Below are 14,303 nucleotides of genomic sequence, written 5' to 3'. Positions count from 1 at the left end.
CACCCTGTTGGTGAGGGACGGGGCGGCCTTTAACAGTTCTCTTGGTACTGGGCGGTGCCCCTGGCCGCCTACAGCCCCGTGAGCTCAACACCAAAGGCGGAGAAGTGGTCTGCTTGCCCCCAAAAAACAGCATCTCTAATCCAGCCTCTAGATCAGGGGCCATCGCAACCTTTCAGGCTCCTTACACACGGTGTTCCTTGGAAAGGCTTGTCGGCCAGTGCCATGTTAGAGAACCCGTCAGAGAGAACGTCGTGAGAGTCTGGGAGGATCACAGCATTGACGATGCCGCCCTTGTTACGGGAAGAGCCCTGAAAGCCTCCGGGCCGGAAACAATGCATTCCTGCCGGGGAACCCTGTCCAGACGCTGCGCGGGACTTCCCAGGAGTCGCGCTGGAGCCCATCGAGGACGTTGTGAAGGAGATGGTGGATACGGTGGGAAAGCTAGGGTAGAGGTGCTCAACATGCAGGTCTCGGAGAAAGTCAAGAGCGCACAGAGGGTTAACGGAGGACGGCTGGCTGAAGGCGAGCGCCCCTGGCCCAGAGCCGGACGCCAGGGGAAGAAGACGCGGAAGGAGAGGGCCAAGACATCTTCTGCGATTTGGGCGCTGAGACTCCGCCAGACGCTGGGAGCAGGATTGGTGCCCTGTGGAAACAGCTTTAAAGAACAAACACGTCATAGGAGAAATTGCAGTCTACTTCTGTCAAGTGGCGCCCAGTGTGCCTCTCCCCCGCCCCGCTGCCTCCCGTTCCACCTCCCGCCTCTGCCACGCCTGAGACAGCAAGACCACCCGCTCATTCTGGCCCTCCTCAGCCGCATCCGCGTGGGGACGGGGGTGACCACCTTTGTGATGATCCACTCCCGCTGCAGTGACAGCTCACAGCTCGGCTGTGGTGCACGTGCGTGTCTTCCTGTGAAAACCCAGCCACTGTGCTGAAGTGTTCACCGTGCAGGCCTTCGTGTGCGGGGCTTGTGTTGAGGGGACAGCCTCGCGTTGCTTTCAGAGCGTTGCGTCGCCATACAGTATGCCTCTCTCTCTTGTCATTGGAGAAACTGCTTATCAGCTTAGGGTCACAGGTAAGTGGTTTTTTAAAACACGTAGCAGTGTTACCGACACTGTGTTATGAACGTGACTGCCATCGCGTGTCTGTAACGCTTTGGTGCTCAGTGTATAGGCCGGGCTCGGGCCACGGTAGAGCAGTCTTACTCATCATGCTTTGTTATCAGTGCAGGAATCATTAGACTTGCAGACAAACATCCATTTCTTTTTCACATTATCTTTTCATTTTTGATGTCTAGCGTTAGTAATGTGTGTAACATGTACGGTGTTGCATATCGTATAAGACAGTGTTGACACAGGTACTGACAGCCAGACAATTCATCTTGAAAACAGGTGCTGTACACTTGAGGTACCAATAAATATAGTACAGTACTGTGAACGCATTTGCTCTTAGGGTTTTCCTTTTCCTAGTTTACTTTATTGTAAGAGTATAGTATGTAACACGTATACCATACAAAGTACGTGTGAATCGACTGTTTATATGTTGTCGGTAAAGCTTCTGGTCAATAGCGGGCTATTAATAGTTAAGTTTTGGGGGAATCAAAAGTTATACGTGGGTTTTCAACTGTGTGGGCCCCTAACCTCTGAACTGTTCAAGGGTCAACTGTAATATTTTACTTAGGCAGCCCCCCAGCCTTACTGTATAAGTAGATACTTTCAACTTGTCCTTTGAATCAAGTAGTGGCAAGATACCTAGAAGACTAGATTTGATTCTGAAAATATTGTGCTATTGTATATTGTTGTTTACAGAGATGAGCTTGAGGGAACCACAGAATCTCAGTTTTAGCCGTAATTGAGGAGGCAGCTTCTGTGAATGGCTTTGGGGGTGAGATACAGAGATACCCCCTAGAATATTAGCGCTGTGATTTGAAGGAGGGGTCACGGGCGGCCTTGGTTGAGCGTTTCCACTTACAGAATGTTTTCAAAATCTGTCGCTGCCAACTGTTGACTTTCAGTTTGAGAAATATTGTATATGGCAAGTACATGCTCACAGTTTGTCCTTAAAGCTGGCTGTCAAGAGGATCGGCGTGAGGGTAAGGAAGAGCCAGCCGTGGGTTGTGTGGCACCCATCGTTACCTGCTTAGAATCCTTTATGCACTTTACCTCGGCTTTGAGAGCGCACGTGTTAACAGTTGTGTTGATCAAAACAGATGCAGGGAACATATTTGTGGAATTTAATCATCAGCGAAAAGCATATTCTTCACTTAAGTATAGTTAAATTTTAAAAATAAAAGAGTATGTTTTTAGTAGAAAAGAACCTATGCTTTCTAGGTAATAGACATGTTCTAAATTACAGCACTACCCTTTACAATATTGGCTGTATGTCCTTGGTGAACAATTCAACCTGCCTTGTCCTCGGTTTTCTCACATGAGAATGGGGATGTTCTTAACCCAGAGGCTGTTAAGGACTTGAAGTGATGAACGTGACGTTCCTGGCTGCGTCCTGGCGTGGGGTGGACGTCAGCGCTGGTCACGCCCTCACAGAGCACAGGACGACGCTGCTGCCTCTGCGTGGCTTTGTTTACTCCTGCGGGAGGTGTGGGCATCGCCCTGCCCCGAAGCTGGCCGGGGCGCCGCTTTTGTCCCTGCGGGCCGGGTGGGTGGTCCCCTCCCAGACAGGCGCCGTGAAGGCCGTAGGCCTCCGTCCACATGGTAAACTGTTGGGCCAGGTCCTGTGACCTCAGTACTCACACTTGCACATTGCGGTGTTGGGGTACCTGCATTCTGCTGCACGCCTTTCCGGGGTGTTCTCTAGAGGTCACCTGCCCTTTGAGATGCTTTGGGTCAGGTGTGTGCGGGCAGCTGCACACTGTCCGAAAGGTGGCCGCGGCGCAGACCCGCGTGCAGCCCGGCCACCTGGGCTCAGCTGCCCTCCACCCGCCACTCTTGACGCCGCAGCCCGCCCTCCCCCTTCTTTTGTGCAAAGCAGCGACACGGTGGGAGACGATGGAGGACGCGTCAGTTACGTCGTCAGACCTGCTCTCTGATTAAGCCAGGGGGCACCTGGGTTGGCTTGTGGTGGCATTACCTTTACTGGCCTGTGTTTAGGGCCTGTATCCTGAAGCCTGTGCTGAAGGCTGTTGTGTTCATTGCACGTGAGTCCGGGGGCCTGGCATTCCTACTTTTGCAGTGCTGTCCTCACGAGGACCCGTGTGGAAATGTCTCTCACATGTCAGGCAGACTTAAGCAGCTTTGCAGTTTTTTAAAGAAAAAAATTAATATTATGGCACATTATGTAACCAAAAATGTTCCCTGTTTTTCAGCGAAACATCATTTTAAATGATGATGTAGATTCAGGTGTTGTGACTCTCGTGTCATTCGCGTCTTTCAGAAAGTCTTCGTAATGTTAACGTCACTGACCTCTTCGTTACTCAGTTACCCTTTTGCATCTCTTGGTGATAATTTTCTGTTCCAGTGTTATCCTTAGGTCCTTAGTTCCACTTCTCTCCTCTCCTAGTATTTGGGTTTGTTATACGCTTTAGAATATGTGGGATAATTTTATTTTCTCCCGAACACACCTCCCCCCACCCACTCCACCCTTGGTCTGTCAGTATCAGGTCGAAGGAACGTCTTTCTTCTTCCCATTGTAGGCTCTGAGGGGAGTACCGGTCAGTCTGTCTCATTGTCTCTTTTTAATGTTGTTGGTTTTTTTAAGTGTTGCATTAAAATATTTTTAATATTCTTGCTCCCCTTCCCTAACTTCCTATAATACCAGCTTATTTTATTGCTTTTTAAAAAAATATTTTCTCCTTGCCCCACCCCCTTTTTTTAACAGAGCCTGATTTGAAAAAGCGGATCCGCGTGCACTTACTCAATGCTCACGGCCTGGACGAAGCCGGCATTGACGGTGGTGGTATTTTCAGAGAGTTTCTAAATGAGCTGCTGAAGTCGGGGTTCAACCCCAACCAGGGCTTCTTTAAGACCACAAACGAAGGGCTGCTGTACCCCAACCCAGCGGCCCAGATGCTTGTGGGGGATTCCTTTGCCAGACATTACTACTTCCTGGGCAGGATGCTTGGAAAGGTAAAGTAAACTCTACATCACAATGGCTCTCAGACCACAGGGTGTTGAAATTTGGTGCTTCTGTGTGGTTACCGTGTTTCACTGAAGATCTTTATTCAAAGGTGCTTAAGGGATTTTGAAGAACCCCTGAATAGTGTTTTCTTACATAATAACTACTTTACAGCATTATACATTTCGTTCACCTTTACATACGTTAAAAAATTACTGGTATAGTGTAGAAAACATGGGAAGCATGATATGCAGGTCTCTTTCTACAGGTGCTGTAGAAGTTATCAGCTAGCAGAGGTATGATGAGTGCTGCAAATACTTTACGTCTTTTCACAGTTGCTCTCGTTGATAATTAGTGTTAAAAGTGATTCTCTTAAGGTTCTGTAAAATTTTCAAAGTGCTGTGAGATGGAAGGCTGTAGTTACAATTCAGTGTAGTTTAAGTGTTATATATGTTGTGTGCAAATTCTTGAAAATTGGCCACTTAAGGATATTACAGTAATGCGGTAGTAACCAGAAAGTTCCACCTGATGGTATACACCATCTGTACAGACAAACTTTACCCTTTATTATAAATGAAAGGAACATTTCGTTGTATAGCCTAGTGGAACCTTCCTGTTCAATAGTGAGACTTTCAGAGCACACCTTCCCCCAAAGCAACCCCGCTCCTCAGTGAGCTCGATCAGGGCTGCCCTTGGTCTGTCCAGGCCACTGTCACGAGGCACTGCAGCCCGGGTGGCTCACAGACAGCACAGGCTGACTCCTCAAGGTTCTGGAGGCTGGCGTCTGACGTCAGGGCACCCTGTGGCCTTGTTTGCTGGAGATCCCCGTCCTGGTTCACAGCTGGTACCTCTCCCCGTGTCCCCACGCAGTGGCAGGGGTGAGGGAGCTCCGTTGGCTGCTTCACAGGGGCGCTGATCCCACGCCTGAGGGCCCCGCTTCTGGCGCCATCACACGGTGGCGTGTGGGGGAAACACAGCCGTGGGGGTGCGTGGTGGGGCCCAGGAGGTGGGACTTCGGGTGTGTTGGGAGGGGCTGTTTCCCCACAGCTCAAGTCTAGTCCCCCAGGAAAGGGATTCTTCTTTTTTTCTTTTTAATTGATTCCTCACATTTTAAGTTAGGGGAACGTTATTTTTCTGGGTTATTTTGTTTGCTTTCTTTGCACTTTCAATAGTGTTGATAAGTACTAATCCTAGCAGGATGTGGATGGCAGTATCCCAGTAAAATCAGTGATTGAAACGTACGCCTGAGCTGTTACAAATGAGGCGGAAAATCACCTCGTTACTCCCATGGGAAATCGAAAATCAGTGATTCTTGATTGTTGAATGCGCGCGGTCACCCCAGCAGCCGCGACTGGGAGAGCGGGCTGCGGCGGGGCAGGGGCGGGGCAGGTGCTCGGCGGTGCCCAGCCTAGCCGCCAGGCGCTCGGGGGCGTGACAGCCCGAGCGCGTCGCCCCGGACCCTCCGCCTGAGCCCGCAGCCGTCGCAGGGTCTGGCAGCTGAGGTGGCAGGACGGTGCCCGGGCCGCGGCCTGGGCGCGAGCCGCCTGGCCGCCCGCCTCGTCGCCGTGCGGGGGCGTCTCCTGCCCCTCCTGGCTCCCAGCGCCCGCTTCCGCCAGGCGCCCGGGGCCCAGCGCACAGCATCCCTTCTGCCTGGTTCCGCAAAGCATGAAGCGCGCGCGCACAGCCGGGCCTCGCCGGAGATGGACGGGAGGCGACGCGCGTGCGCCGTGTTCCCGAGAACGTCCGCCTGCTGTCCTGCAGGCAGGGAGACCGTGTTCACGGCGTTTGGGGGACATTCGTTAGGGTGTTTGGATGGTCTAGGAGTGCATTTCTGTTTCTACTGTTTGACATAGGAGACTAGGAATGCCTGATATTTAATATTTATGGGCTGGATTGTCACGGGAGTTGCCGTCCGTACGGCTTCTGGAGGTCAGAGGAGGGACCAGAGGGGACGCAGCCTCTGACCCGTCCCCCCAGCTGCTGTATTGTCTGAAGAAGACAAAAACAAAAACGCGGGTCCCCTCTGCCCTGTCTGGCAGGGTGGAGCGGTGCTGGAGCACGTGCCGTTGGGCCCTCCGGGCAGGGTTGCTGGCCCTGCTGTGGGACCGGCCAGCAGCCAGGCGTAAAGGGCCGGCGAGTCCCGTGATGAGATGCTGGCAGGGTCACTGTGTCCAGCAGGTGGCCGAGGGCACAGACTTCGGGTGTTTTCAGGGAGCCCCTGGGGAACCCAGGAGGAGAACGGGTTTTAGAGGCAAAGGCAGTCCCGTCCTAGGTGACGGCGGCCTGAATCACCTGGTGTCACGCGGCGCGCTCAGGTCAGCTGAGGACTGAAAAGTGACCTCTGAATTTATCAGCGAGTTTTTGTTTCCTGGGTGTTTTCTTCTTGTAACGGTTCTGTTGAGGTAGAATTCACAAACCATGCAGTTCACCCATTTAAGAGGTACGATTCAGCAGTTTCAGTGCGTTCACAGATCTGCACGGCCATCACCACAAATGTAGAACATCTCATCACCTGTATCGGCTACCAGCCCCAGACCTAGGCAAACGCTAATCTACGTTTTGTTTCTTATTCTACTAATAATTAATCTGTTAATCTACTCTTTGCCTCTAATTTGTGTCCTTATTCTGCACATTGCCTGTAAAGGGAATCATAACGTGTGCGGCCTTTTGCAGTCGGCTCCTTTCACCCGGCATGCTTTAAGGGATCGCTCAGGTTGTGACAGGTGTCCGTACTTCATCCCTTTTGTTGCCAGTGACCCTGCTGTCCCAGGATGACCACGCTTGTGTAACTGTCCCTCCGATGGTGGATGTGGCGGTTGTCCTTGGTGATGTTTTTAGTGGGGTGGCGTGATAGAAATGAGATTGCTATGGGGTGCGGTAAAGGCAGTGGAAGGTTTACGGATGGAAAGCGTGTCAGTGGCCATTTCAGCAGGCTTGGCTCCCGGGGAAGGAGGCGGGCGCCTCTAGAGAAAGAACAAGTTTCAGAGAAGAACAGGTGGACGGGTTGGCTGGTTTTCAAAGCTGGGGTAGCAACCTTTGGTGAAGTGTCCGTGGATAAAGAACCAGACAAGGGGGATGGTCTGGGATGCAGAGAGAGACAGCGAAGAACCGATGGGCAGGTGTGACCCAGAGGGGCGGCCTCCCTGGAACTCTCTGCGATGGTGGAGGTGTTGTCCGGCTGCCCTGGGGCCGGTGCAGGGGACCTAACAGATGGTGTCATTCTCATCACTTTGGGTGTCAGCAGCCGCCGTGGCTCGTGACTGCGGCGTTGAGCCGCTCTGGGGCCCAGGTGGAGGGCCAGGGGCTGTCCCTGTTAGACGAGGTGAGAGAGGATGGTCGCGGGTGGGTGCCCTGCTGGTGCAGGGGTGCACTGTGGTGTCTGGAGAGACCGTGCGGAGTGAGCACGTGCGGAGGAAGACCAAAGGAGAATGGGGTGTTAGTAGGGAAGGAAGTGTATTGAGGAGGGTGGACAGTGTGTTCGAGGTAGCTGCGAGGTCAGGAAGGCGGGGCCGTGAGGGACCAGCTCCACTCCCGGCAGTGACACTGGGCCCGGGTGGCAGGCTGAATGCGGGCCGTGTGCAGAGCTCGCTGGGCAGGGTGACTGTTTCCTATAAAAACGAATCAGAACTATAATCATTTTCAACTTTATAATTAAATTCCTTCATAGATCACATTTGCAGTTCTGTTCTCTGTGGTACGATTTATATTAAACAGACATGCCGCTCTTCCCCTTGAAGCTTAGTGTGTGGAGTTGCCGGTTTGAGAAGCAGCTCAATTAAAAATCGATGCCTGCAAAGCACATGGTGCTCTTGTGACTTATTTGAAGTACAATTCACCTTCCATAAAATTCAGTCTTTTAAAGAGTACAATTCAGTGGTTTTTAATATATTCACTGGGTTGTGCAACCATCGCTACTGTGATTTCAGAACAAATCTTGAAAAAGGAAACCCCGTGTTCAGTAGCAGTTTTCTCCATTCTGCTCCAATCCTACCAGCCCGAGGCCAGCACTAACCGACTCTGTCTCTGGATTTACCTGTTGTGGACATTCCATGTAAATGGAATCACATGTGCGACCTCTTGTGACTGGTTTCTGTGCCTTTGCGTACTGTTTTCAGGGTCCCTCCGTGTTGTAGCGTGTCGGTACTTCACTCCTTTTTTGTCTGACTAACACTCCAGCCTGTGAGTGAGTATCTGCCACGTTTAGCATCTCATCGTTTCGTGGAGAGTCGGGTTGTTTCCATGCTGGCGATTACGAGGGCTGCTGCTGGGAACATGCCTATGCAGGGCTGTGCGTTTCTCTCGCGCGGGAGAAGCACACGCCTAGGAGCAGGAGTGGCAGTCATGTGGGAACTGGGTCGCAGGGCACACCCTCTCGCAGCCCCGCAGCAGTGCACGCGGCTTCCGCTTCTCCACATCCTCGCTGTCGCTGCCCGCCTTCGGTCTTTTTTTGTAACAGCCATCACGGTGGACGTGAAGTGCTGTGTCCTCATGGTTTTGATTAGCATTTCTCTGAGGACCATGATGGTGAACATCTTTCCACGTGCTTCTCGTCTTCTGTGGAGAAATGTCTATTCGGGTCCACTGCCCATTTCTTAAATGGAGTCGTTTGTCTTTTGTTAAGTCCTCTATATATTCTAGTTTCAAGTCTCTTATCAGGTATGAGGTCTGCAAATATTATCTCCTTTTTCTGTGGGTTGTCTTTCATTTTCTTGATATTCTCCTTAGAAGCACCAAAATTTTTGATTTTGTTTTCTGTTTGTTGTCTTATCTGAGAAACCATTGCCTACTCCAAGGTCACAAAAATATACACCTGGATGTCCTTCTGTGGCTTTGGTGGTTTATGTCTTGGATCCCTTCTGAGTTTATTTCTGTAGATGGTGTGAGGTAGGGGCTGCTCGCTCTGCTTTTGCATGTCGATGTCCGGCTGTCCCAGCAGCATTTATTGAAAACACTGTCCGGCACTTTTGTTGAGCGGCAGTTGACCACAGATGTAAGGGTTTCTTTCTGAACTCTGTTTCACTGACCTCTGTGTCTAGCCTCATGCCACTGTGCCACTGTCTTGATTACTTTGTCTCCGTAGTGAGGTAGGTGGGGTGTGTGTGTGTGTGTGTAAAAAATGAACCCCAGGGCTAACAGAGCAGGCCAGTAGCGAGGACCAACAGGTCCTGGACGTGAGAGTCCTGCCCCTTTGTTTGTTTCTCTTGGAGATGCAGCATTAAAGGCCCAGTTATTGTTTATTTGTTCAGATTCCGAATGTTGCTATTTTAATAATACATATTTTACGTGTTCTTCAACTTCAGTAATGGACTTGAGCTTGACCTCACCATTTTAACAGTGTGTTTCCTTCAGGCTCACCATATTGCAGTGACAAATTTCAGGCACTGACCTGATGTTAGATAGCTTAGCATATGTTTCAAACAGATGGTTTTCTCACCTTAATTCATTGTAAGGCATAATGTCTCTCTCCCACCTGGAGCTTTGCGCTGCCCTAGGTGTCAGTTCTCAGTGAGATAATCTCTCCCCATCAGCGGTCCCTCTCGACTCAGCCTCCGCTCCCTCCCAAGCGTGTAAGTTTCATAGCTCATTGCACAGAAATCTTTGAAATGATGTGCTGTCGTTCTTTCTGTGAAGATGAGCCTTTATTTTGCTAGGCGAACCTGAAATACTCCCTAAATTCACTGGTTCTTGTGCAGTGCAGTGACAGAGTAATTTTATTTGCATAAATTAGACCTTACTGCAGTCCTATGTTATTTTTCCTCCCTGAACGTATGAATTGTCCAGTCTCGAGTAGCGTAGAGGCGGGATAAGTACCAGGTGGTCCTGGCTCGCTGCAGCTTCTGGTCACCGTCGGCTGTGTGCCGCCCTGCTTGCTGGTGCTGCTCACGCCGAGGGCGGTCCTGACGCCAGTCTCATGGTGAAGCGCTGCGGAGTCGCGGGGGGACACGTGGCTTGGGCTCCTTTCCTCTGGAGCTCGCTACCTCTGCACCGGATGCCAGGGAGGAAAATTTGGCATCTAAACCTGTCTCCTAAAAATGAAGTTTGTGTAAATTTTATCTCAAAGCTCTTTAAAATAATGCAGTTTAGACAAAACCGATAGCAAAACTGTAGTTACTTGGGGATGGTACTTAATTTAGTTCCTCACTTTAAAGATTTTACTCATGTAGTTTTCTGCATGGAAGTTCCGAAGGAAGCAGTAGTTTGTAAAATGTATCAGAATACGAATGGTTAAACTTTGTACCTACATGTTAAAAATTGTCCAGCTCTAAGTGAGTGTAATAGTATAGAGCTAATAGTGTAGTATCTGAACATTAAATCTTTAAGAGAAGAAAATTGTGTATTGATTGATTATGATATTTATTGGGTCATAATGTATTTAAATTTTCTTTAATGCATATGTTAGTGATTGTTTACTGTGCTGAAGTGCAGAGGTCTTCAAGAGCGCCCCTGCGTAGGAAGAATTACCTCATGTCACTGGTCACTTCCCCGCTGAAAGTTCCATTAGCAGATGATTCCTGCTCTGGTGTGGGTTGTGATTGCATTTTATCGCCTGTAAATCAGGCTTCAGACAGGAAATAAATAAACAGCTCAAGGATGTGGTAATGTCATCTTGAACTTTTTTTCTTTTAACAGATAGAAGCACCTATGTCCATTTAAGCCGATTAAGTTCAGAATATTTATTGAAGGAAATCTTTTATCATGTTTGAATTCTGTTTGGAGATGGCTTTTTTTCCCCTTGCTTCAGAATATTGATTTAATTGGAACAGAATGCCTATAAATCAGATTACTTGATAATTTCTGGGTCATATATTTCAAATTTTTAATTAGCAGATGGTGAAACTTCAGCATAGTTTATAATTTTGTATTTGAGTAGAATTCAGTGTACACTTAATGTATCATAGAGTATAATCTTGGCAGTTAACAGTTTATCCTGAGATTCTTGAGAGTTGGGAAAATTTATTTTTCTGTTCATTAGAGTCCTTTTATGAAATGCTCACTGACTTTGCCGAGGCTTTAAAACTGTCGATGAGGTGAATACTAGTCATTTAAGTGACTTTGGTCCTTAAATGCCAGAGCTTCTCTTTTATAACATCTTGTTTTAAACTCCCAGACTCTCCAAGGGTCTGTGGAGGTGAGCTGCTTCATCCGATTGTCATCAGTCACGTGCTCTGAGCTCTGAAGTTAATATATCTTTTCCTAGATTTTCTTAAACATAACATTCGGCAGATAGTTGATCATTCTGTGCTCTGCACAAGCCTTGTTGTCAGTGTGAAGATGTCTTTCCCTTTGACGTCAGCACTTTTCAGAAGCCAGCTTTCCCTGAATCTCCCAGTTCACCACAGGGGATGATTCATCATGAGTTTGCTCTTCTTGACCTTCAACTTTTTTTGGAAACAGAAAAATCAAAGATCATAATTTATAAATATGTAAAATTTATAATTTACAAATGATTACTTTATTTGACCCTTCTCCCTTCTGAGAATTGTACCTATTTTTATAGCATTCTGATCACAATTTATATTATTTTCCGTTAAAAACAAAGCATTCCATGGACTTTCGAGGTGGCGCAGTGGTAAAGAGTCTGCCTGCCAATGCAGGGGACACGGGTTCGAGCCCTGCCCTGGGAAGATCCCACATGCCACGGAGCGACTAAGCCCGTGTGCCACAACTACTGAGCCTGTACTCTAGAGCCCGTGAGCCACAACTACTGAACCCATGTGCTGCAACTATTGAAGCCCACGTGCCTAGGGCCTGTGCTCCACAACAAGAGAAGCCACTACAACGAGGAGCCCACGCACCACAATGAAGAGTAGCCCCTGCTCGCGGCAACTAGAGAAAGCCCGTGTGCAGCAACGAAGACCCAATGCAGCCAATAAATAAATAAAATAAATAAATTTATTTTTTAAAAAAAAAGCATTCCCAAATCTGGAGATGATGATTATTGCGAGTAGTTAAGGTTGTAGTTTTCTAGGTAAGTTTGTTTCTTCAAAATTAAACGTGAAATTAAAATGGTTTGTTGTACAGTAAAAATGGCACAGATGTGTTCCAGAATCCAGCTGAGTCCAGTATCTGAACGTATTCTTGTAGTTTTAGCCATTCTGAGATATTCACCAAAATTCTTTCTGCTCCTGCATGAAGTAGATCCTGCTTACTCTTGAGATGTCCCTTCTCATATTTTTTAAGCACTCCCAAACACCAGTTAACAGGGGTCAGTATTACCCTGGGGCCGTTTTCCTTTTTCTAAGCCATGCTAGAGTCTCACCAGGAAAATTAGGAACACAGACTCTTTCTGGTGCTGCTTAAAGTATACTGCATGTCTTTCCCTGGCCTCTGTTTGTGCAGTAAGGACAATAACTATCTAAAAATAAAATCAGCCCATTTAAATCCTTCTAAACATTTAAATAGTCACTTAGAATGAGCAAATTCCCTTGGTGAAAAGCTAGCCAAGTGAAGATGTATATTGCTGCTCTTGTTGTTTCTAACGTTGGGTAGCTCTGTTGGTGAGACAGCAGTAGGTCGCTGAGCTCCTCCGTGCGTCAGACAGGCCAGGCTGGGGTTCCTGGTGCCGCCAGCGGGGATCTGAGCAGAGGGGCGACAGCATACGAGATAACGTTTCACAGGCCTCCTGGCCTCCGCTGTTAGACGTGGCCCAAGCGGCAGCAGGAACTCAAGCAGGGAGACCAGTCGGAGGTACCCCAGGGATTAGGTGACGTCACCCAGGAGTGGGTGTGACTACAGAAAAGGCCCTTCTGAGATTTAGAGTTCAGGGAGTGAGGGAGAGCTGAGCAACAGAAGTCCAGGAGGAGCCGCTGGAACGGAGCGGAGAAAACCAGGAAGGTGTTCTCTGGGAAGTGTCTATTTGGAAGGCGAATGAAGCCTCTTTCAGGGGAGAGAATGGCGGAGCGCATCGGGTGCCTCTCGTAGGTCAGATGGACAAGGACGAGAGGGGACTGTTTCCACCGTCAGCAGTGTGGTGGAGCAGCTTTCGTGGAGGGGTGGAGGCCAAGGCCTCCGCAGGTGGGTTGAGAAGATGGAAGCGGTGTCTTCCAGAAGTACGTTGTGTCCTGGAGAGATAGTACGTCTCTGCGGCAGAACCCATGAGCTGGAGCCTTCATAGCCGGTGCCGCGCAGCCCAGGCCACAGCCCTGGGTGCCCGAGGCGTGCTGGCCGCGCGGGGTGGCAGCAGCCAGGCCGCCAGAGTGGGAGCAGTGGCTTCAGGGACATGGGGCTCGTGGGCTCTGTTTCTGTGGGAAGGAGGACAGAACTGCAGTGTGTGTGAGTGCCGGGGGGAGGGGAGGCTGGGCGTGCAGGGCTTGTGGTGCCCCGTGCACGGTCGGGTTCCCAGACCAGCGTGCTCCTGGCTCGGGTGTCTGGGGACTCTGTAGAGACGGAAGGTAACTTGGGACTGCCCGGGGCTGGGGGGGGGGGGGGTGCGAAGTGACACCTAAGGGGTCAGGGTTTCTGCTGGTGGCGGTGAAATGTTCAGAAATCAGTTGTGGTGATAGTTGCAACCCTTGGATTGTTCACTTTAAATGGGTGAATTGTCCGGTGTGTGAATTATATCTCAATAAAGCTGTTACCAAAAAACCCTGTAATATGGTCGTTTTCACAGAGCCTCAAGTGTCAGAGGAGTTAGAGGAAGGAGAGGTCGGTGTGAGGCAGGGTTTGTGGGCGTGGCGTGTCGCAGACATTGTCAGCCCTCATTAGGAAGTGTCCTCAGTCCTGGGGGATGGTGCCACCTGCCCTTGAGGGGCACCAGGATCCTCACGTTTCAAGTCTAATTAATATTTTATTATCCTGGTGGTAAATACAGTTCTTTTAAACCTGCAAAGTGTTCTTATAATTATGGAGAAAAGTTTTTGGTTGTATGCGGTATCTTAACAGGTATCTTCCCAGAAGCAGAAATGTAACAGCTGTTCTGGGACTCCAGATATTGACTTTTTTGTTTGGTTTTGGTTTTTGGCTTTGGGGGGGTTTTTTGGCCCTGCAGTGTGGCATGCGGGACCCTACTTTCCTGACCAGGGATCGAACCTGTGTTTTCTACAGTGGAAGCACGGAGTCTTAACCACTGGACTGCCAAGGAAGTCCCGATATTTACTTCTTGTGGGTAGAAATGGGAGTGTGGGTTTCGTTACTTCGGCCGCGAAGACGTGAGCGCTTTCTCTTCCAGAGACGCTGTAGTGGGCAGGGTGGGAGGAGCAGGGCAGCCTCTGTGGAGCCTGAGCTGGGAAGTG

General features: G+C 49.5%; 1 protein-coding gene across 5 annotated transcripts in view; it reads left to right on the top strand.

Annotated features, from left to right (window-relative positions):
* UBE3C (ubiquitin protein ligase E3C) overlaps positions 1 to 14,303 on the top strand; it is a 110,373-nt gene that overhangs the window by 69,509 nt on the left and 26,561 nt on the right. For all 5 annotated transcript variants that reach the window (XM_057730398.1, XM_057730397.1, XM_057730395.1 and 2 more), the window contains exon 18: positions 3,835 to 4,082. In XM_057730398.1, coding sequence (XP_057586381.1) covers positions 3,835 to 4,082 — 248 coding nt within the window. The remainder of the gene's footprint in view (positions 1 to 3,834; positions 4,083 to 14,303) is intronic.

This window comes from Hippopotamus amphibius, chromosome 4 (genome assembly GCF_030028045.1).
Source record: "Hippopotamus amphibius kiboko isolate mHipAmp2 chromosome 4, mHipAmp2.hap2, whole genome shotgun sequence".
NCBI lineage: Eukaryota > Metazoa > Chordata > Mammalia > Artiodactyla > Hippopotamidae > Hippopotamus > Hippopotamus amphibius.
This window is presented reverse-complemented; position numbering and strand designations above follow the sequence as displayed.